Genomic DNA, 24,402 nt, shown 5'->3' on the forward strand with positions numbered 1-24,402 from the left:
ATGTTAATTACATCCTGTGTATAATTGATTTTCACACCACTGCCTAGGAAGGAAACATAGGTAGATTACTTAGAAGTATTTGCTGGGGAGGGGGAATGAACTTTTTCAAAGAATAACCAAAGAAATCTGGTACAGAGTCAGTCTGAGCAGGTGTCAGCTTGCTTTGCTAAGGCAGTTACACAGATGTACACTCTCCCAAACACAGAAGTGCATATTTATTCCAGTGATGCAATATCAGAAATAGGATTTCCTCCCAGAACACAAGTGCAGTGAAAATTGCTCTGCCCTATCTGAAGAAAGGAGTTTAAATCAACCCTTGATCTTTGACTCCTTTTACAGCCAAAAATACAATCTCTCTGTCAGGCAAGCACGCTGTAGATCTTAATGACTATGCTGAGCACTGCAGCTCTGAACTCACTCGGGCTGATTGCTGCACAGCCACAGCAAAGACTCCAAGCAGACTGCTGGTGCCTGGCACCAGGTCCTCAGGAACCAGAACTGCCACAACCCTGCTGACAACCAAGCTTCTGACCCCATCTGGCCATCACCAGACCAACAAGCCCACAGAAAGGGGCTGCAAAAAGGAGAAAGGAAGATGGAGAACATAAATGGAAACCCACATGAGAACACACAAGTCAAGAGAGCAGCAGATACCCACCATCACAGCATCATAAACCAGGGCTTGTAAGAGAAGCTTCTGCCCTGCACTGGAGGGGAGCTTCAGTGACCCATTGACAGCAGAGAGAGGCTCTTTGGTGATGGTGTCCCCATATCTGGTGATGCTGTTTGTCCAGGCCTGGTTAGTTGATTTATTCCATGAAGACTGCAGGAGAAAAGTGGCAGGAGAAAAGATGCAGTTATCACAGACATGGATTCTTATCCTCATACACGTGAAATGAGAAGCAGCTTGAAAAAGGAAAGTGCAAGTTGTGAAAATACCGTAAATGTGGAGGACATTTCTGATAGCATCAAAATAAAATGCTCTGCAATGGACTCACATGGTCCCTGCCTTAGAACTGGCTTTATTGCTGTTACATGGGCTGATGCAGAGCACAGGGATAAAAGATGCCAGATGGCTCACAACTGGTTGTGTAAGGGGCTTTCCACTGATTCTCAAGTTGTGAGGCCAGTGGATAAATCATGGCACAGACATCATTTAGAGGTCCACTAAAATCAACTCACTGCAAAGCTGCAACAGCCCAGAGCAGAACAAGCCTACTGAAAAATACCACAGAGCTGGGAAGGGACAGGGAAATCTGGAGCTGAGTGACCACAGTCTTTGCTTTGGCAGAAGCCATGCTCCACAGCACAGAGAAGGACCCTCACCCTTGGGCAGTGCCCTGTGTGCTCCAGTAAGAGCTGGACATTCTGCTAAACCGCTCGCTCTGCAGCACAGACAAGAGCTCCTGCTCCAAGCCAGGACTTAGGAAAACACTCTGCCATTCCTCATCAACACAGAGGCACAAAACTGGGGGCTTTAATTTTTTAATTTTTTTTTTTTTTTTTTACAACAGACCACCAAGCAATTCTTTGCTCAGCTTTAAATCCCCTGGGCAACCAGTGTTACCTTGTTTGTAGATCTAATTAAATTATATGGGCTGAATGCAATTTGTTCTGGGTTCTTTCAGCTTCCCCTTGCAATAAACTGTTGAATGCACACCTCTGTGTATGGGAAATGTGTGTCTTTAAGAGCTGAAGTTATTTAACAGCTCAGACTATTAGTTCACAGGCAGAAAAGTATTTTCTTTCCAGGTTTTGATTTTATTGGGCTGTCCTGCATGTACCTGAGCTGAGTACTTGCTAGTACTCACACACATATACATGTAAACACACAACTCATATTTAAGGACCACACAGGCCCATTATCTCTGGCCTTGTTCCAGAGATGCTACATTATTGTGTGGGTACAAGAGAGGCTGATGCAGAGAAGAAGAGGAGAAAATCCTGACCCGACAACAGCGACTTCACACAGGCACACAGAATACTGGTGATGTGAGCATGATGGCTGTGTAGGGTGAAGATACCCTGCACATCTATTCAAACCCACTGACCCTTTATTGCTCACTGCCAGCAGAAGCCCAGGTTCCTGCTCTGCATATGTGGCTGCTCCTTAGGCCAAATCTATTCCAACAACTGCCAACGTAGCGTGAGTCCAGCTGAGACAGCGAGGAGATTTCTGACATCAGCCTGACCTTGGGTGAGTCATTTGACCTCCTTGTGCCTCAGCCCATCTGGCTGAAAATTAGGTAGAAATACGCCACCAGATGTTGTATTTGAGCCAGGCATTCCTAAGTCAGCTATTTAGCAAGAAGCAAATGCTACCTCATGCTGCCAGGGCTGGCAGAAGGACGCTGAAGCGCTCGAGTATGTGCTGAAGGGCAGCCAGAGCTGCTCCCAAGCTCTCTGTCCACCTTCACTCAGGCACTCAAATGGCTCAACACCTTGTGGGAGGCAGAGCCATGTTACGTCCCAGCACCACCCCCAAGTCACAAGAGCTTTGCTGCTGCCTCAGGAGCAAATTTCTAGCAAACAAATAGTGAAAGGCCTCATTGATATGCCAACACCCTGCAGAACAGTGATGTCCAAGCTCAGCACTGTGGTTATCAAACATTTGCTAATTTAGATGTGGATGCTTGAGGCAGTGTCTTTTCCATTTCTCTCTCTGCAATCCTCAACAATATATTCTGAGCCAAAAGCCTTCCCTAATTGCTCTGTTTCTAAGTGGACAATCATTAAACTACGCTTTAATAGCGAGAAATCAACCAAGCGATCACAGAAAGCTCACAATAAGGAATATCTCCACATGCAAGTGCTCAAGGAGCGTGTTCAATTTGCTTCTGCTGCCATCTGAAAGGCTTTCTGCAGCTACATCCCTGACTGATGGCTTCTGTGCCTCTTCCAAGGAACATACGTTACTGAGCAAATAGTGCCTGGAAATTTCAGTGCTGAACCTACACAAATCTGCACACATGCACCAAATGTGTGTCCTGTTAGAGATGCCTGCATGCATATTTGCCATCAGAGAGATCTGAGCATCATACGCAGACACACACACAGAGCAAACTCGAAAACCTTCTTGCAGGCATCTTGTGAATAGCAAAAAACGTGGAAAGAAACAGGCAGCTCTACTGCAATCCCCCATGGACCATCTGTTAGCGGAAATGTCAATCTGCCATGTTTACATAGGTTTTGATGACTCTGGGAACAGCCTGTTCAGCTCTGGCTGAAATTGGCTGCAATGAAGAACAAACTTGTTTTGTACCAGTTTGCAACTTTCAACAAACAGAAAAAACCATCAGCCACACAACATGGCCTGTGTCCCACATGTTGTTCGAGCACATTATGTTTGAGAGGGAGGAAAAAAAAAGCAAAAGACAAATCCCTCTTGGGGCTTAGCCTCTAAGGTTGGGCAGCAGCAATTAACTTTAGGACTGTTTTCATCACAGACCTGAAGAAATCTTGTGTGCCTGAAAGCTTCACTGCTTTTTTGAGCAGCATTTTTTGGTGTAATAAATGATACTATTTCTTTTTACTCAAGGGAAGCTAGTGGGTGGCTGAAGGAAGGAAATATTGTCTTGGTTTTTACAACACAGTAATGAAGGCAAGGAGCAAGGAGTGTCAGCCTAATACTAATATAAAGAGGGAAGAATCTCTTTGTCAGTTCACTGCAAACACAAGAATGAAAACTAATAAAAACATCTTCCAATAAAAGACATTTCCATTACAGCTAAATCCTTATCAAAGCAAACAAGCCTTTTCATTTTAGCCTTTTTATAGAAACTCCAACTGGTAAAAACGTGCCTAGATCGTGTTACCTTCTCAGTGACAAGTCACGATTTCATGCAAATATATGAGCTGAGAATGAACACATAACAAAAGTTCAGCTTGAAACCTTCCCTGTTTTTTCAGGATGGTTATTTAAAGTAGCTTGAAGTCCTGTGCAAAATGAGGCTGGGGATGTTTCAATGTGCCCAGCTTTTGAGAGTGGTGCAGCAGAGAGAAAGGATTCATTGCTGAACAGCAGCGGGTGGGAGTGGGAAAGCTCCATGTCACGCAAACAAAGCGACATCCCTGCCTGCATCTGGGATGCAACACAACACAGACCTCTGCCAGCAGATAAAGGAGTCTCTGCTGTCACCAGGAGCACAGCTCTTGTCTGAAGCTTCTCAGAAAAAACTGGGACTTCTTTTCCATGCAGAAAAATTTCAACATGAAAATGACAAACAACCCGGGTAGATCCAAGTTCCCTGATGTGTTACAGCTTCTGCTCTCCGAGTCACGGGGATGCTTCGTGGGAAGCGCAGTCCTGTGGGAAGGAGGCCCACAGGGAAGGAGAAGGGCAGCAAGCAAGGAAGACTCCAGCTCACAAGAACAACAACAGCAAACATTTCCAAACCAAAATGCTTGGGTTTGGCTTCATTCAATGAAAAGCTGAAGTCTTCCATGGAAAGCAGATGCTTTTTAACAATTCTCCTCCACCCTTTAAATTGCTTGGCCCACAAGCAGCAGTGACAGAGATGTCTGGAGCAGAGCCATTTTATCATCCTCAGTCCATCTGTCAGAGGAGACAGAGCTGAATCACCACAGCCCGTGCACGACTGTGTCATTTATAACAGGGCTACTGAGGGCATCAGTCTGGGGGTGCTAGCAAGGGGAAGAGAGTAACAGAGGAAAATCACTTGTCAGTGTATTTAGAAATCCTTGTGTGTGACCACTGGAAACACATAAAGGAAAGAAAATGAACCACTGAACGGCCAATTGTACTCCTGCCTAACGGAGCTGTGAGCATCCAGAGGGGTCACATGATGACACCTTGACTGCAGTATTACCCTGCTGTCCTGCAGGCAGGGACAAGGGGTCCAGGACGTTCCTTTGTGACTCTCCCACCTTCCACTTGCACCATCCTGCACCTCCAGCACTATGTGTAACAGCTCAAGAAGAATCACAGTCCTAAATTTGAAGGAACTGATGATCTTAACCTGAAAATGACCACGGGGACATCTCACAACTCTTCCCCATAATTCTTTGCAGGAATCAGTTCAAATCTCAGAGTTTTCAAAGACTTCCTGCCCTCAGTCTGTTCTCCAGTCCCCACACCTGTAAAATGACACTCACTCATTTCTGACTCCATATGGCATGGGGACAGTCCCTTCTTTGTGTCTATCTAACATGGAGCATCCAATCTCCACTGGAACCTCAGGCTGCCACAAGAATAAAAACAATAAAGAAGAATCCATGGAATGGTAAGTAATGAGTCAGCATGGGAACAGCCTGCAGGCACAGAGCAGCCAATGCAAGTGCCAACCAGCCATCACAAACCAGGATTCAGGAGTGTAACCTGAGGACAGAGGGACAAGCAGGCAACTGGAGGTCACAGCTACACAAACTTGCCCTGCAGTGCCAGCAGCCTCAGCCCAAGGGTCTGCCCCAGCCAACATCCCCAGCTCTGTGGTGACATGATATGCTGCTAAACCAAAGGGATTCTTGAGGCATGTCTCATTCCCTCTCTTCAGTGAATAGGACTGCAAGTCACAGTATCCAACCTAGAACACCCTGGGGAGCTTCCCCTTGCCAGGCTGGACAGGAATTTCCTTCCACAATGATTTTCTCTGTCCTGTGTTTCTCTTGCATTCCTTGCCATGGATTTTCACAGCCCCAACTTCACACAGCATGAGAGAAGAAAAGAGAAGGCAACAAAAGCAGCTGGTCACTGCAGGGTGCAAAGCTCCCACAACACTCCGTTCCAGGCAGGGTCCCTGGGGGTTTCCAGCTTTAATGGATGCTGGGGGAAGCTATTTGCAGCACACAGGACACCCACACCCACTCCACAGCCTTGACTAGAGGCATTTTGTGTACAACAAGGAGATGCACACACTCACAACTGCTCCTGACTTGGTTTACATCCACTGTAGGCACCAGGCACGTGTGCACCACTCTAGCCATGTACCTGAGACCTGCCCAACTCCCTGACTGCCCAACCAGGTAACATCTCATCACCATCCATGGGGCCTCCTGGCCATGCAGCATAAAGGTGTTTCTTGGCCATATTCTTTTCACGCTTGATTATACACGTCGGAGTACAGAGAGGAAGCAATGGTGCTCAGGTGGCACTTCCAGCAGGAATGGGGCAGTGCAGGGAGCAGGGTCTCCTGAGTGGGAGCACATCTCCCTCCAGTGCCCGCTCCCAGCAACAACAGCCTGTTGCTCCCGGCCACCACTCGATCTCCTTCACCTGCCAGGTCACCCTCCTGGTCGGCACGGGTGACAACGCTGCTCTCCGGGTGGCTGCTTCCCAGTGACCCTTGCTTCCCTAGCCACATCCATCAGAAACACAAATCCCTCAGTGAATTTATCTCTCAGTGGCCGTTCCCCATCCAATTATGGAAATTCTACAGCCAGAACAGTCCATCTCCCACAAAGCTCTGGTCTGTGACTGTAACTCTGCTGCTGGGCACTGCCCACTCTGAGGGCCCCAAGCTCTCAGGCTGAGCCTCACGTGGCCAGGCCTTGGCACTGCCTTCTCCAGCCCCACTCTGCATGTGCTCAAATCTTGGTCTAAGCCCTTGCAGGCAGGATTGCTGCTCTGGAAGAGAGATCTGGATATGCTGCCCCCAGAAAGGCCTCACAAAAAAGGAACCTCCCCCCACTCTGACCTGTTCTCAGGGGTAAGTCCCCATCACTGAAAACATTTGTTCCTTATTTAACTGAAAGAGCTGTAGGAAATTCCTCACACTCTTCGGCTTGGGTCCAGACAGGCAGCCACATTCCACCAAAATCCATAGATGTGGCTTGGCTGCAAACAAACAGCCTCTCCTCCAGCTGAGCGCTGATCTGCCACAGCACGCAGGGATGGCCACGGGTGCGGCTTCAGCTCGTGGGGCTAGTAAAGCCAGCAGAAGACTTTGTGTTTCCCAAAGATCACACCTGCACTGCCTCTAGCAGGCTCATGGTCAGCCAGGTACCTGAACTCACCTTCGCTCCAGTGACACACGAGTGCATCGTTGATGCAAACGTGAAATCCCATGCGCTCACAATGCATTTGTTTTACTGAACCTCCTAATTACTTTACATGCTCTCCCAGGGCTACAAAGAGAGACATAAACAGATTAACTAAATTAGGCCAATTAAAGGTTCCCTAATGGAATGAAATGTTTCAGGCAAGCTTGAAAGAGGAAATGGGCAGGGAGGAATGAAAAACAATGCAGTGTCAGGTAAACCAAGCAGGGCAGGAAAAGACTACTTCAAAAAATAAGGTTCACAAAAACCCCACAATTTCACCTCTTGTTTATCTTCAAGAGTATTCCAATGAGCACACTATTTATGGAGACAGCTCCTTTTAGTCCAAGCAAAAGAGAATCCTGGAAGGCCACGTGTCTGCTCTAGACATCACACTTCCTCCCACCATCCACATGCCACAGCAACACGAATACCACAGCTTTCTGCAGCACCAATTTGGCAGCAGCTTCTCAGACTGAGGGGTCACTGTCCCAGGAGATGAAAATGGGTGGTAGATTCACAGGGATCCCAAATTATATCCAACAGCCAAGGCTAAGCCAGTCAAGTTTTACACAGAGGGGAAATGTGTGACTGCCCAATACCAGCCTGCAGCCAAGACTTCTGGCACTGCAGAGCCAGGACAAGATCCCACCCTGGCTTCCCAGCAGCCACGCACCAAACAAAGGCTCTTGCCAAAGGTGGGAGCCCAGTCACCATGTGCATGGGTCCTTACCTTCCTCTTCCCATGGAAGATGTCCTCAGGGAGGCTCGTGTGGATGAGGCTGTGCACTTCTGCCAGCTCGGTGATGTCCCCCAGGGGCACAGGCACATCTTCTGGTAGTGGAGACATGAGGGACTCAAGCTCATGTGAGTCCAAGGTGGCACTGGGAGAGGCCAACCCTTGCCTGCTCCGGTGGTAGTACGTGTGGTTGCCAGCAGCCTGGGAATCCAGGCCTGGCAGGGCCTCCCTGAGGGAAAACAAGCAACAGCTGACATCTCAGCTGGTCCTTGTGCAGTTGACTAGGTCCAAGCCCTGCCCTGCCACTCCTAGGGATAATTCTTTATCATCACATCCCACTGTAACACCTTTCACTGCACATGTATCTCTGCACCACCTTGGTTAATGCCAAAGCTCAGACAAATCCTGCTGTGGGATGCAAAGCTGTCCCTCTGCCAGCAAACCCCAATGGCAGGAGATACTACAAGTCCCAGCACAAGCAGGTGCTCACCCACTCTGGTCCCCTGGTCCATGGACACCTGCGTCACTCCTGTCACCTCTGCTTTACAGGTTAGAGATGTAACAGAACAGGAAAGTTTAGTGGCCACATTAGGATGGGACTTCAGAAGCTGTTTGTTCCTAGCCCTGAGATCTGCTGTGAGCTCAAAGCTCTTCTGAACAACTGAGCTGTTTTCTGCTCATGGTCTTTCCAAATGCTTGTGGCTGGATCCAGATCCCTGGGATAGCAGAGGGCTTTGGGCTGTATCCAATCCTCCTTAAATCCTTCACTGCAAAGTCTTTCGTCATTTTTCTCAGATGGAAGTTAACAAACCATTTCCAAACATCCTTAGAGTTGTCCAACCTGAGAAGCAAAATACTACCCAAGTTAACACACACAGGTAATAAACTGGTTCTTGCATTTTCTTGGGGCTTTTTCTTTCTCTGAAAAAAAACTCTACTAGTCTAAGAATGCAAATTGAAGAGAAAGTACTGAAAAAATAAATCAGTGAGAAGATTGTACTAAATACACTCCTTATACATCCACAGTTCCAAGCTGTGCATTAACTATCCCCTACACCATATCCCATGCAGCCCATCTGAACAGGGGATGCAGCTCACAGTGTTTTTGTCTCCTTCCACAGCAGCCTCCTTCACCTGAGGTGTCACCCACCTGTGCTTGCTGTTGCGGAAGCTGGCACACATGCAGAAGAGAATGCAGAGCAGCCCCAGGCACACCCCCACGATGATCCCTGTCACAGAGTGGATATCCAGGACATCTAGGAGGGGAAGGAATGACAGCCACATCATTTCAACTGCTAGCAGGAAGAGGGTACAAAGTGTCTCATGTTCAGAGAAGCACCAGCTGTACTAAACCAAACAGGTTTAAAAGGCCCTTCTAACCCAACTGTTCTGTGGTTCTGATTCTGTACACATAAACCAATAAAATTCCTTGGCAGTGACAATTTAGAGCAACTTAAAGCAAACTGGCATCTATGCATATTCATTAATGTCATACAGCAAGATGCAGGTTGCACGTGCCCTTCCAGAGGAACCAGGATGGGGAAGAGACGAAGTTTGGCTGTGGGATGGGTTCTGGAGCTGCACAGCAGAGTTGAGGGCTCTGCTGTGATCCTCTGCACTGCCCTGCAGAGAATCCTATCTCACATCCTACACAGTGACACCAGGCAATTGCTTGGCAAACAGAAATGTCACTGCTGACAAATCAGTCTCCAGCCATGCAATTCCCTTCCTGCCCTGGGGTAAGGAGGAATTCATACCAGACAGCTTCTCACGGAGGGTGTGCACATCCTTAACGTTGGAATAGGGACCAGATCCCACCACTGTCTTTGCTCCCATCTTGAAGAAGTATCTGGTATCACTTTCCAGGCCATGCACTTCAGTGCTGAAGATGTTTCCTGACCAAAAGCAAATCAAAAGAGATTTAAAATGTTCTGTTTCAGTAGTATTCAGAGGTTACAGAAAAGCAGTTGTGGAATTTCTGGACCCTCAGAAGTGAGGGATTTTGTGACATTTTTGAACATTTCACACACCTCTTCAGTAATAAGGAACTTCCTGCTTACAGATCCAAAAATACAGACTACTCGTGATGCTGCTGGCACACGTTTTTCTAGGAATTGCTGGCTGCCAGGCTGCATCTGTAGGTTATTTCCTGGATGATAATAGCTATTTCAGCCCCAGACACACATGATTTCATGTCTCTCAGTAGCCATGTCCCTGGACTCTCTGCTATGACCAGGTACAGCATATGCTTCAAGAAAATTGCCAGGATGAGCTCTTGAATATTTATCTGTATTCAAAGTGAGGCAGGAATCAGGGAAGCAGGACTGAGCAACCAGGCTCCAGAGAGAGGAAAGGAGGCAGGAGGACTGTGGGGCATTACAGTACCTGGAGGAGGCTCACCTTCTCGTGTCAGCAAGGTCCACATGTCATCTGGCTGTGTGTTGTTGGCGTTGTACAGGATGAGGTACTCCACAATGATGCCATTGGGCTCCACAGGTGGGCACCAGTGCACCTGGACAGCGTAGGGGTTGAGAGGGTGCAGCCGCAGGTCAGACGGAGGAGTGGAGGGCCCTGGCAGAGACAAATTAAGAGCCAGCCTGAGCAGCAGGAAAAGGAGCAGAGCATTCATCCCCAGAGGGCCTCCCAGCATGGACTCAAGGCTGTCAGGGCTTCAAGGGGGTCTGAGATCACATCTCCCAGGGGCACATTAGGAGGGATCTGATAGAGACTCAAGGAAAGCCAGGAGAAATGAGGATTTGGTTCCCACAAACACTCACGGTCGGGCAGGGTGAAGCGCTCCACCACGCTGCCAAAGGGCCCATCGATGCCAACACCGTTGGACTGCACAGCAAACTCATACCTGGTGTAGGGCTTCAGCCCACTAATGAGAATGTCTTCATCCGAGCTGGAGAGAGAGGACACAGCACAAGGCCGTGAACACCTAAAGGTTCTCCCATGTCACCTTGACACCTCACCAGGAACACTCTAAGAGATTATCCTAACTCTGACAGTATTTGATTTTCCATCTCTTGCAGCCATGTGAATGCAAGAACACTCAGCTCCCAGGGACAGAGCAAAACAGTTCCCAGTCTCCAGGACCATTTCTGATGTACTTGCAGGGAAAAGTGAAAAACAGCCTGGTTAGAGGCTAAAAATGGGCACAAGTATTCAGATGTAAAATACAACCCCAAATTATAAAACTGCTTAAACTCTAGCAATTTATAGACCAAACTTGTGAGTACCATCTCACAAATCATGAATGCATAATTGCACCCAGCCATGCTGTTAACAAGTGAGTAAGGTCCAACCACAGTAAAAAAGATGCAGAGACCAGTAAATGATTCCTTGGTATTCAAGTCAAGACAAGTCCCACTGCAACATCTCAGCAGTCCTGAACATTATCTGTGACCATGGCAGATATTCCCAGCATATGGAACACCCAGCATTTTGCTAAATTCTGGAAATTCCATGCAACTTCCTCCTGCCCTGTGTCACATGAACAACACATGGCAGATGAACCCTCTTTACCTGGTGTAGTACGTCACAAGAGAGGCGTTTTTCAGGCCCCAGGGGCTGAAACGCACGGTATAGTTGACAATTTTGACTGTTGTGAAGTCAGGTTTCTTCCAGCGGAGCCAGATGGAAGTTGAGCTGTTGGACTCTGCATAGACTTGGACTGGAGGCAGAGGAGGCCCCTTCTGCACAGGGGGATCTATGGTGCAGCACAAAAAGAGATGTGGAGGTGTACATGACAGTAATGCCACTCACACCCAGTGGGAGAACAACTCTAATGAGAAGGGGGATATTTTGCTCCTTTCTCTCCATCCCAATTGCTCCAATGCATTTTGCAATGACTGTAAAAGAAAGTTCCCTTATGCAATGACCTTCCCTATTTTGGTAATTGTCCTTTTTGAAGTCCAGCCTCTGTAATCCCTCCAGCCTTCCTCTGAAGCCATGTGCCAAGCAGAAGAGATACCACAACTGAAGGGCATTCCTCACCTACTGCTGTTGCAGGTGCCTTTTCTGTTTTGCCCTTCCAAACCGCTGCGTACCCATCTTCGTGCTTATTGAATGCCACCAGCTTCACCTCGTACAGCTTCCCAGGAGCTGGAAAAAATCAATCAGGGTTTGCCTTGGGTTGTTTTTGTCACTAACCCTCCCTAGTCAGACACATTTTCTTTGATCCTGCCAGCTTTTCTCACCATCCAAGAAAGTAGCTTGAACATAATAAATACATTTTTCTTACCTTATACCTAAGTTAGTATCACCTAATACCTAAATTACAGCAAGGAGTCCCCCTTCCACTTACAGGCTTCCCACACACAAACACTGTCTCACAGCTGGTGTGTGTTTCAGCACAGCTGCTTTTTGGTTCTCCCCTTGCTTTTGACAGAAATTATCAGCAGGAAATGGACTTGCCCCAGCCCTCAAGGGTTGACCAGTGTCCTGGCCTCTAGCAATCTACTCAGGATCTCTAGATCTTCCTCTCTTACAAGCTACTGAAGAAACCTACACAGGCTGACTCCTCTCTCCACCATGAAAGTGACTGCACTGCACTGTTTATTCCTGAGGAGTGACAACATTCTCTCCTCCCCCAAAATGCACCTCCTGTTTCTGAAGTCCTTTCTGATTTATTCACTGCTGTGAGGATCTTCCTTCCAGCAAGACCTCAAATGCCCTGTTAAGTCACTGGCAGCCTTTGTTGCATGGTGTCTATTTTGCCTTCACAGTAGAGCTTCCCAATTTGCAATTAGAAAAGCAACAATGCACAGAAAACCCACACCAAAAACCCGAGGGTCCTCATTGCATGCTCTTCCCATCAGAGAGCCTCACACTGTGGGGAATCTCAAACTGAGCTGCAGGACAGGGCGTTCTGTCTCCAAGCAGTGCTGCCCTGCTCCAAAAACCACTTCCCTCTTCCCTTCATCAGCTTCTTCATTTTTAATGGAGATGTTTAATCAAAGAAACAACTTGGGAGATAAAAAGTTCTCAAAGACATTCCCTGCAGCAGCCAGCCCCTTCAGGAGCTCAGCCAGAACAGTCCACACTGCCTTTTGTTGCCTTGGCTGCAGCACATTGATGAAGTTTGTTAATTTGGGACATGCCTCTTCATTCCCTGCCCTCACAGATCACTGCTCTCTTTGCCAGACAACGTAAGCAGAATGAAACCTTTCTTATTGATGCCAATTTTATTATTACTGCCCTGATTACACTCCCAAAGGCTGATGGTACCAATTACCAAAGGCTTTCTCTGCTCCACAACACACGCTCGCGCTCAGAATATAAAAACAGTTCAGCCACATTTTTCTCCCCCAAAGAATCCCAAAAGCAAACAGAGTTTTGTCTGCCTCCAAGACAGCCTGATCTGCATTTCCACACTCTCCAGCAACAGAAAAATGTTTTAAACCCACACAAGGGGGATAAGGCCAAAGAGCACTCAACCTCCAAAGGGCTGGGACCACAGGCTCAGTGGCACAAAGAACCCCCAGGCCATTTCTTGCCAGCACCACACTCTCCTTCTGGCTGAGCCTTGGGCTGGGCTTCACTGGGATATGAGCACATCATGGACAGTGCAATCCAAAATGATGAGGAAAAGCTCACAGATGTGAGGCAGCTGTGGGCAGCTCATGTTGGAGAATGGAGTGAAGGAAAGGACAAGTCCTCTGTCTCCATTCCTGGGCAGGATCAATACAGCAGCTGCTCACACATGACGCCAGGGGAGCTCGACTGCAAGATCAAGCACCTTACATCCTGAAAATAGGGGTATTTTGGATTTCTCAGTTAGAGGATTGGCTTCAATTTTTATACACAGGCCCAGATGTTCAAGCTCTTAGAACAGGCAGACATAAAACTCTATCAAGCTGTCAAGAAGCTGGTAGACAGCATGAAAACAGATGTATTTCACTGCATTCCATCATACATTAAATATAAGCAGAATAATCTAGTCCAGATCATTTTAAATCACTAATCTGGATGGCTGCATAATATATCCAATATGCTAAATATGTTGCTTCACTCAGCATTTCAAGGTGCTCATATTGGCCAAGTGCCAGAAGCCATACTTTCCTTTAAGTGGGAAAACACCCTGATTTCCAGAGAGCTACTTCCAAAGGAATGCAATCTTCCTTCATGGGAATGTGGAAGACAGGATCAGATCCCTACCATTTATTTTTCACATAAATTATGGCCCTGGTAGTTGCACCTCAGTACAGGGAGTAAGTGCTACAACATTGATGGAAGTCACTAAGAATTTCTCAGAGAAAATCCCTCCTGGTGATTCAGGAAAGCTTCCTTCTGATTTTGTGGACTGATGAAATTGCTGGATTTCCTGTGTGCTCTTGACGAGCTGCCCACCTCTCTCACAGGACTTCAGCACACACCTCTCAGACAAGACACATGGTACCGTTAGTGATACCATTCTAAGGAGACACGGTTTGCTCCAGAGATTAGCATGAGATGGGAGAAGTCTTCTCTTTCAAACCACACCTCAAATCAAGGCAAGGGGCAGAGCGCTGGCTTCAGTGACACTATGGAGCTGTGGAGCCAAGGGACATGTAGTGACCACTCTAGACCTTGTCTGCACTGACACGAAACACACATCTGAGCTCAGCCTGGTATGCCCAGTGCCCAACCTGGGATTTCCTGACACCACTTCAAACACCAGAACAGGTTTCCTAGAGCAGTGGTCGGTGTCTCAAGCCTGTCAGTATCTAAAAGACATTTGGACAGAATTTGCTTTCATTTTTGGTCAACACTGAGGTACCCAGGCAGTTGGACTCAATGACTCCTGAAGATAATCACAAGAGACAGTGTTGGGTATTTGCTTTTATAGAGGGCTCTTAGGAGAGGTTTCCAGTGCTGTGCTTTCCAGGCAGATATCCCTGATCTGGGGAATCCCCCCAGCTAATTCCCCATCAGCCCAGATTACATTAGGGCTGCCAGCCCTTCCTGAGATCACTACCTGCTCTGTCTGCAAGCTGCAGCCCTAAGTACTGGTACAGGGCAGTTCTGCGCCACAAAACGAAACCCTTCGAAATCCCAACCACCCCTCCTTGTTTCATGTGCAGAGCCCCTCCCTTCCTCAGCACAGCCAGATTCCTGACCCTTCCTTTACTGTACGTGTGCAGGAGCACATCATTCAACAGCACAAGGGGAGCAGAGGGAACGTCCTGGGCTGGGAGAAACGCGAGCCTGCGCTCCTGACACAGCGATAGCCGATACACAGCCGCCAAATCATACGGAAACCATCAGGGCTTGACGGATGCCCAAATTCAAGGAAGTAATTACAGAAGAACAAGCAGCCTTCTCAGCATCATCGTGCCAGAGCATTTGGAACCAATTCAGCCCACTCCCAGCCCCTGCACCGACTGACTTGCCAGTGGTTGGAGCAGCACGTGATGATGTTCACATGTGGTTTCCTCTGGGCAGTAATTACAGACCTAAATTCTTCAGAGAAACTCATCACTGTTAACATTCTCAATGGCAAGATGGCTGTGACAGAGCTGGGAACTCCACTTAGAGATGGCACAAACAGTCCTTCCAGGTGCTACAGCCTGACCTTTACACTGTGCATAATATATATGCTACAATTGTAAGATGAACCAGCAGAACAGACATGCACCCTACAGTCCACACTCACTGGGCAGTAACAGGGTGAAGCATGAAGTGGGGGATGGAAGAACTCTAGGAAGCAGGAAGCCTCTTTCAAGGATGCATCTGCCATGACTCTCTCCTCTCTCCATCCTGTATCAACAGCTAAATCAATTAATTAATACAATCAGATGTTAGGAACACACCCCCTGGTGGGAAATGCCAAGCACAGTGAGCCCAGCAGGCAGGTCTCACTGCTGCTCAGATCTTCTCCAGTCATGGACACTCACTCTTCCATCCCTCTTCCCTTAGTGGGAGGTGAAGGAGAATACTGGGCTAAAATTAGTATGCTGTGATTTATCCCATCTCTGCATTTTAATACAGAGAGATTTCAAACAGCATGCAATTATGGAGCTCCTTAGAAACAGACAGGGAAGGAGAGATAATTGTCCTGACTGGAGATTTCAATCTTGGCACTCTTTATAGTGACACAATAAAAACACTAATTAATTAAGAACCACTTATTAGCATATACAAAGTATATTGGTAACTTGGTTAAAATCCCTGCTAAATTTGCATTAGAAATTTCTGTGCTTTAAACTCTGCTCAATCCAAGCCTCAAGAGCCCCACTCCAGAAAGGATTTTGGATGATCTTAAAACACCTCAGATGGTCCTGGCCCTATGTATCTCCAGTCATGCAAACAACTCGGGAGCATCCTAGGATGCTACAAAGTGCAAGAGACAGGCCCTGGGTTTCCACACCAAGTGCCAGGAAGATGCAGACAGCTAACCTAGTCGAGTCAGCTCGTACTGCTTCACTTTCTTCTTTAGTTTTATGGGTCCTACATCCCAGCTCTCATCTTCAGCACCATCCAAAGGGCTCTCATCACTGGACTCCTCTGGGCCCACCTCTCTGTAGTAGAGCTTGTAGCCAGATATCTGGGCATGGTTTGCTGGGGGCTGCCACGTTATCAGGAGTGACTCCATCTTCGCTCGGACTTTTAATTCTGTTGGGGCAAATGGAACTGGAAGAAGATGAAGACAAGAGAAAAAAATTAGCAACATGTCTCCATTTCCCTGGTCTACTGAATTCTCCTGGTCCTCAGTAGTGAGGGAAGAGTGTGAGGAAAAGTGAGTGGGATGTCTCCACTCCCTGACAGTGGAGAGTGGGACAGTCACACTCTACCACTGACTTTCCCAGCTGGGTGATACAGGAAACAACGATGTCACAAAGCCACTGTGGGGGTTTCTTAGTGCATTCTAAGATATCACCATCTTTAACCACTTCTGGAGTCTGGCATGGTCTTGGCTCTGTTTGGCAAGATGGTCTATTCACTCCCAAATGTCATAACATTGGGATCAGGAGTTCTGTTTGTTTTCTTTTTTTTTTTTTTAAGAAGTTTCACAGCTGCACATGGAGGGTGCAAAGCCCCACTGTTCAGGCAAGCAGTGAGATGCACAGGGGCTGCTCAGCAGCAAGGTAAAGGTGAGCATTTTGGTCTGACCAAAACCAATGGCTGTAATTCCCAAAGGAAAGCAAGTGTCTCTGAAAATGCCTGAAGTTCCCCACACCCTGTCCCAAATCCCAGACATTCCCCAGCCTCCTACCATGTGTCTGGTTGTCTCTGTCAGGAGTCCGATGCTGGGTCCACTCGGAAGGGGCCCCATATCCCACACTGGTGCTGGCTGCGATCCGAACTTTGTACACTTTGTTGGGATGGAGTGAGTACAGGGTGATCTGGGTCTCATTTCCACCCACTTCGATGGAGGTGACCTGATCTGCTGGAACCAAGGAGACACCACTGAAAACAGGGATTTCCCAGCCAAAGGGAAGTACAGCTGAACAGCCACAAGCCTCGTTACCCCCTCGTGGTCTGCACACCCTGGTCTGGCTTGGTTTTGCCCAGAGCAGTTTTATGCCACCAGAAAAAAAAACTGTAAGGCTGGGCAGAGCTGATATTCTGACTGACAACTCCCTTCATTACATTCCAAATTGCAGCCTGCCTTTAGCACCACAGAGCCTGCCCAGAGGGAGCTGTCAGAAACCTTGCTCTGATGATGTGATGGTGGAACATGAGCACAGCTAATGGGAGCTGATGGCATGTTCCAATGCTTCTCGCTGCTGTATTTAAACCCTCACCTTAATCTGAACCAGAACTGTCCAGCAGCCCTGCTTTCCGCAAAATTCACACCCTCATCCACACCAGACAGAGGTTTTACTGCTCCCTCTTCAGCCCACCCAAGTTCATAAGGGAGGTAACAGGAAATTTAAACTGAGAGTAGCCTGGGATTTTCACAGTATCAGCTAACTGGTTTTGCTGAAGATTCATGTTTAGAGTACACAGAGGTCTTGATTTCAACTTCCCTTGGTGTTAACTCGGCCAGGAGCACTGTCTCTGCTATGCAACAGTGTACTGCTGAGTGTGATCCCTGGATTGCAAGTGTTTCCAAGGTTTTATGGTGCCACTGAGCCATGTGCAGGCTCAAGGCAAAAGAACCAGAGCCAGGAGTTACAGCACAGACTACTAAGCCAGTTCAAATACATGGGAACATGTCCAGCACCTCATCACACTCGCCATCCTTCTCTCAGGAAGAATCATGACCCTGGGAAGTGAGAAGCTGCAGAGCTTTGACAGTTTTAAGAGCAAATACCCAGAAGGATTTGCAAAGCAAGCACATGTGGAATTGGAACAGCCACATCCAGCAGACGTAAATGTTACCATCCCTGTTGAACCCTGCTTAGTGTGCCTGACAATGTAAATAAAATCAGATAAAACTCGGTAATAGAGCAACACAACCTGGACAGGATATTTAGGGTTTTTTTTTCACAAGGATCACTTTGATTAGACTTCATTTTAAGGAAATTGAAAGCATTTACTCACCTTCCCCAAGCAGCATAAAGCTTTTTCCCCAAAACACAGTGCAGATGGCAGTGAAGGGCTACTCATGCAGACATTTCTGGGACACCACAAACATGGGTCAGGCCATTCTCTTGAGGACACAGCTCCTCCACAGCCACACAGTAAGGTGGTGTGAAGTAGCACTGCCATAACCACCAGACAGAGCCAGGCTATGAAAGGGTTCTCCTCCCTTGGGTAAATGGGTCCCTGTTTTCAGCTTTGCACCACCTGCCCTTCACATCACAGGCTGTTAATACCACTGGAGCAGTCAACACAACCCCCAAATGGTGTTTCCCTCACCTTCCTTGAGGGTGCAGTAGTCGATCTTGTACTTGGTTATCTTGCCGTTACTCAGCTCGGGAGGAGGAGGCAGCCACGTCACACGGATGTCACCAGGAGTCATGCTCGACAGGGACAGCTGAGGGGCTGCACTGGGAACTGGGTAAACAACCAAGAGAAGTCAGCAAAGACCAGAGCAACACCTCAACACTTCTGTGCCAGCTCTCTGAGCTGGTTGGAGGCCACTGCCTTGGCTCTACCACAGCCACTGGTGATTTGGTGTCTGTCCTGCAGGAACCAACACACCACAGCCCTTCAGGGGTGTCTGGGAGAGGAGATGCTTGACTGCTCCAGGTCTGACTTCCAGGCTGACCAGAGCCTGCTGGCCCCAGCCACACTGCTCCCAGGGACCCGTGTCCAAGGCAAACTGGGCAGGGTGGCACACACCAGCTCTCAGCTTGTGCTGTACTGTGGAGCACGAAGGAGACACAAAACCAAATGGCTCATAGATCCAAACTGCAGCCTGGGAATCCTCATTCCCTTAAGAGCCACAGCTCTGGGCTGCAAGCAGGTTTCATGTTTTCAACTCAGCCTTTCAGGCTTCAGACACACACATGGGACCATGCAGGTCACCATGTCAGGAGTATTAAAAGCACATAATGCACACGAGGTCTGCCAAAACCATCTCTGCTTGCCTCTGTCCTGCAGCCTGTTGAAAGCTGTGCATGGCCTCCCGTTGGGCAGCTGTGCTTCTGGCACTCTGCCTTTACTGCTCACAAAATGCTATGTGATAAATGGTAAAATCAACACAAACTACTGGCTCTTAAGGGGTCTGACCTCAAGGCTCCTCCCACCCCTACAAATTGCAATAGATGTTTCTTATGAGTTGAAATCCAGAGTGAAGCTTAGAGCAATGTCACATGGGTTAGGTGAAAGCCCTTAGGAGCTGCCTGCAGTTCCCAAAGGATCCTCATGGGCTCCACCATCAGCCAGGGTATTTTCATATCCTTCATCACCCAAGCTGATGATGAGACCAGGGTGCAGGTTTAGGTTTCCAGGAGCTGCTACCACTCTCTGTAGCACATTCAGTGCTCACCATGAACCAGGTCAAGAACATTTCCTAGGCACCAGTACCCATCTAATTCAACGCACCATCCTCCAGGGTCTGGACAACGATGGAAGAGGATGTCCGGCTGGCTCCGAGCTGGGAATATGCAACCACATAGAAGACATAGTTGGTGTTTGGTTCCAGATCCTTGACTTGCAGCTCAGTTGTGTCGTTATTGACAGCAAACTGGTATTCCACATTATCTGTTCCTAGAGCCAAGGAAACACTGATCAGCAGGTCAGTGAACTGCCAAGACACTCCTGAAAAAATCACTTAATTCACAAGGTCAACAGACTAAATCCACTTCAAAAATCACTGTATGTTTTCCAGTTTCCCCAGCACCTGCACAGCCTCATCTCTTATGTGAGTTTTTTGGGCAGAAACTCCAATGTTTTTTGGGCCTCAACATTAATGTCTCCATTTAGACTCAAACTCCTTAATCCATGCTGAAGCAGCTGCAGTTACGAGTTTAATTTTCAGAAGAGCTCTGGCAACAGTTCAGCAAGAGCATTGGCTTGTTGGCTGTTTGGGAACACAGACCCCAAGAGAGCCAGTGCCGCACTTCAGATTCTGGGTGTGGATAATTTATTGATTGCCCCTGTACATGATGCAGCTGGTTGATATCACTGTTAGCAATCGCACTCTTTGCATACAAAATCATCATGTATAAAATCAGCATTGCCTGGTCCCACAGAATCCAGACAACTCAGCTATGTGGACACACTACTGCCAATCAAGAAGTTAGAATATGTTGGCTAATGCACAGGCACTGTCACTGTCTGATACTGACTCCAGGAGAAAATTCCTTTACCTGAAATGAAAAGGGAATTGCCTCACACTTGTCACGAGCTGGGGAAGAAGGTCAACCTGTGCCTTCTTGACAGAGCTGTGCTGCCTAGGGAGGTGACACCTACCCACAGCCCGCTGGTAGTGCAAGGAGAAGCCGATGATCTGCTCGCTGTTGTGCTCCGGCCGCTCCCAGGACACGAGGACTGTGGTGCTGGAGAGGGACACGGCCGAGACCTTCTTGGGAGCGCTGGGCAAACCCTCCCGCACGATCACCGAGAGCTTGGCGGTGGCACAGGCCATGCCCAGGCTGTTCTCAGCCACACACTGGTAGTAGCCAGCGTCCTCCAGGCCGATCTGGTTGATGACGAGGGTGCCGCTGCTCTGCACCTTCACGCGCCCGTTGGAGAGAATGGGCTCCCCGTTCTTCAGCCAGTGGATGGTGGGGGCTGGCTCTCCCTCTGCCTTGCACACAAACCTGGCCGTGCTGGCTCGGGTGCGGGAGATGGTTTCAGGAGCCTGGGAGATGCTGGGAGTAGCTGGGAGGAGAGAGGAAAAATTAATGCAGGAAGGAGGAGGAAAAGATAGCAAAGCAAATCCCTTCTCCTCCCCACTCGGTGCTATGTTTTATTCAGTAGCAGCTTTGCTTACAAGATGGGATTTGCCAGGCAGACTCTAGAGGCTTAATTTAGACTGTGTCCAAAAGGAAAAATAAATTCTGTATCAATCATGTGCTGCATTCCCTGATCCTAGGCTGCTCTCCCTGCTGGCTTCCAGGATACTGAAAGTTAATTGCTGATAGAGATTTCCAAGGGGGAACCCTGGAGAAAAAGAATAAGGCATAAAACGGTTCAGTAAATACCAGGAACTAAACCCCAAATTAAAGAGGTGACACTCCCACTGAGAGCAATCCCAGCTCAGGCTTCCTGGCTCTAACCTGGCTCCCATTTTACCCAGCATGGGCCACAAAGGCCACAAACCCTTGGGGATCTCCTAGATGTTGATTCATGCAACCCACAGCAAGCTGGCCAGCATTTGTACCCGAGAATTTGCCTGCTCTACTCACCGAGGATGCGGAGCTCAGCTGCGGCGGTAACGAACTGCCGGGTTTGGGGTTTGTTGGCTCGGCAGACGTACACCCCGGAGTGATGGGGCTGGCTGGAAGGAATGAGGAGATTTGTCCTGCCCAGCACAATCACATCTGTGGAAATGGACTTCCCATCTGCAGGAAGAAATGTGCACAAATGTGGGAGGGAGCCCTAGGCTGCCCTTTATGAGGGCTTGTAAGCAATGCCAGGATCACAGCTGGGGAGTGGAGAGACCCCCCCAAACCCCAGCACAGACAAGATTCCTGCTGGGACACTCCTCAGTGCTCGACAGCCAGCTCAAGCCAACATTGCCTCAAGGTTTACTTTAGCCTGTAATAATCCAAAAGTTCTGGTTTGGATCAAAACAGTCTCTGATACCTAGGGTGTGCCTGCAATGAGAGCCCTAGGAATAGCACATTCAAGGGAAAGCTGTGCTAACACACGGTTTGGAAAAGCTGCTGGATCTGCCTGCTGACCCCTATCATGAGCACAGGCACTCATTCATGCAATGTCAGCAAGACTGTTGAATCACTGACAACTCAGAGGCTTCTCCTCCTCCTCTGTGTCCTTAATGTGAACCCAAATTTAATGAGCTTCCTGATCCACTCCTTGTTCACAGCTTGGCTGTGAGGTGTCAGAAAGACACCTGGTACTCCCTGGGACTCTGGTGTTTATGTCAGAGACATGGGCCATGAGCTGCCTTCTCCCCATTCTCCAGGCTGGGTGCTCAGCACTTCTGAGTAGGGAAGGAGGAAAGGGCAGCTCCGTATCACTGGCCAGAAGCCAAGATGTCCTTCTACAATTTCAAGTAGCCCTGGGCTCCTCAGCATCACAGACAGGGCAGAGGCTGTTGCTGGGCACTGCATATTCTCAGCACCACTCTGAGGTGAGTAACTCAGGGATATGGCATTGGTACCTCTGAGAGTGTGTGGGAGACAAAGCCAAGAGCTGGGGACAAGCTGAGGAAAGACTTGGATGGGAGGTCTGGCACAAGTTTACAGACTGGGAGAACCAGGCAATTTGTGCAGTACCTGTGCACCAGCACACCTTGTCCCTCTCCACTTGCAGAAGCACCTCTTCAGTGCTGCCTACCTTTACCTGTCCAGCTTCAGCTGAGCCTGGAGCTCACACAGAACAAACTCCCCACCTCCACTGTGAACAGCTGCACTGACTTAGCACTATCAGCGGGGAATCTGTCTGAGAGCAGATCCTCTGCCCTCTCCCTGCATTTTGGGGGTCTTCAGATGGCCTCACACTTCAGTGGCTGCACACTCAGCACACAATCTGCACATCCCATTTGCACTGGAGCGGTTGGTTGGAAAACTGACTCCAGATGGTAGCAATTAGCTGACACCACCAAGGCTGGCAAGACCCAAATTGGCAACCTGGAGGTATATCCTCGGTATTCCCCACATGACTGATGGTCCAGTAACCCAGCCTGCTCCTCAATGAAGGCTTGGAAATAAACTTGTGTAACTCAGGATGACTTGCACTGTTACTTCATCCTTTTAAATTGAAGAGTCCACCCAAGGAAGGAGACTGGGACCAAGCAAACACTTGAAAATAAAGCATGGAAAGAACTGATTCACCAATCCTTCCATCTCCATCCTTGTCTTCCTTCCTTATGAAAAACTCTCATAATGATAATTAACTCTAATATTATCTATGTTACCATGGGCATCAGCAGCTCTCAGTAAAGCATAGAGTGATCTAGCATGGGAATGCTGAGCATTTGTAATTGTAAAGTGCATGGGATAAACTAGAAACATTTCTGCCATAACATTTAAGACTTACTTACTTGATTTCTGAAGTGGTATCCTCTGAGGTTTTTTTTTTGCTCCTTTTTTGTGGGAAAGAGTAAATATTTTTATATGCTAAAATCACTGCCTGTGGACAAATCTGGGCTGAAAACCAACCACAATAAATGGTTACAGGGGAGAGGAGTCTTAAATGGTGACCTGGATTTATGAAAATGACTGAGAGCCTTTTCTAGGGGAGAATCAACCTCTTAGCTGAGAATGTATTCAGTCAGAGCCTTTGAAACACATCTGATGGATGTGACTCTCAGTGAAGTGACACTGGCATCCAACTTATGACTTTGGCTATCAGCCCTGGGTAGCATCTGCCAGCCCAGCTCATTCATACACCTCTGATGAGACCTAAACAGCTCCTCGATCCTTCCATTCAACAAAAACCTCCCATTAACAGTCTCAGTCACTCCAAGGATTAACAGATCTTATCAAGTCATCATTTTAGATAATGCTGCAAGATAATACAAGCTATTTCTCCAGTGCAATGGCAGATTCCACAGAATGCCCAGTGGAGCCTGGGGAGGAGTGGCACCTGACCCCATCTCATGACCTTTACTGCTCTAGGTCACATGAGAAAGACTAATTTAGATCAAAAGGCGTCCAGGCACAGGTCAAACAACTATAAATTGAATTGTGTGCTTTGTAACCTTCAAGATTTAATTAATAATTTCACTTTAGCAAGGACACCGCCTGTGTCATTAGGTATCGACGCTACAAGCACCCCTCCTGTCCCAGATTTTTCCACTCTTAATAGATTTTTAGACTGTAGCATCCACAGGATGGACAACAGAAATGCAGTCCTGTCCCTCATACTCACCTTGTCGTATCCAGGAGACAAAGGGGGTGGGATCAGCAGCTGCCATACACTCCATCACCACACTCTCCCCGGCCACCACTGTGGTGTTCTCTGGAGCAGCAACGATGGTGACATCTCCTCCTGCTGGCTGGGAACCTAATGTCAAAAGTTTAAGAAAAGTCTGTCCTTCCAAGATGCAAAGTTCCCAGAAAAAAAGAGCATGTAGAGTCCTGGCTCCCTAGCTGTGCTTCCCTGGGCAGTCTCACGTGTGAAAATGGCTCAGGCCCAGCTGGGGGAGAAAAACAGGT

The 24,402-nt window shown here is 48.1% G+C and overlaps 1 protein-coding gene across 1 annotated transcript in view; it reads right to left on the reverse strand.

The window, feature by feature from the left end:
- Nucleotides 1-24,402, reverse strand: part of IGDCC4 (immunoglobulin superfamily DCC subclass member 4) — an 88,053-nt gene that overhangs the window by 5,566 nt on the left and 58,085 nt on the right. Inside the window, exons 5-19 of the mRNA XM_053988744.1 lie at nt 24,116-24,250; nt 21,466-21,621; nt 20,528-20,938; nt 19,658-19,822; nt 18,527-18,664; nt 16,935-17,108; nt 16,118-16,351; nt 11,735-11,842; nt 11,264-11,447; nt 10,513-10,640; nt 10,136-10,306; nt 9,493-9,630; nt 8,886-8,991; nt 7,730-7,964; nt 659-823 (exon numbers count right to left, since the gene is read on the reverse strand). Coding sequence (XP_053844719.1) covers nt 659-823; nt 7,730-7,964; nt 8,886-8,991; nt 9,493-9,630; nt 10,136-10,306; nt 10,513-10,640; nt 11,264-11,447; nt 11,735-11,842; nt 16,118-16,351; nt 16,935-17,108; nt 18,527-18,664; nt 19,658-19,822; nt 20,528-20,938; nt 21,466-21,621; nt 24,116-24,250 — 2,648 coding nt within the window. The remainder of the gene's footprint in view (nt 1-658; nt 824-7,729; nt 7,965-8,885; nt 8,992-9,492; nt 9,631-10,135; nt 10,307-10,512; nt 10,641-11,263; nt 11,448-11,734; nt 11,843-16,117; nt 16,352-16,934; nt 17,109-18,526; nt 18,665-19,657; nt 19,823-20,527; nt 20,939-21,465; nt 21,622-24,115; nt 24,251-24,402) is intronic.

The sequence above is a fragment of the Vidua macroura genome, chromosome 12, assembly GCF_024509145.1.
Source record: "Vidua macroura isolate BioBank_ID:100142 chromosome 12, ASM2450914v1, whole genome shotgun sequence".
Lineage (NCBI taxonomy): Eukaryota > Metazoa > Chordata > Aves > Passeriformes > Viduidae > Vidua > Vidua macroura.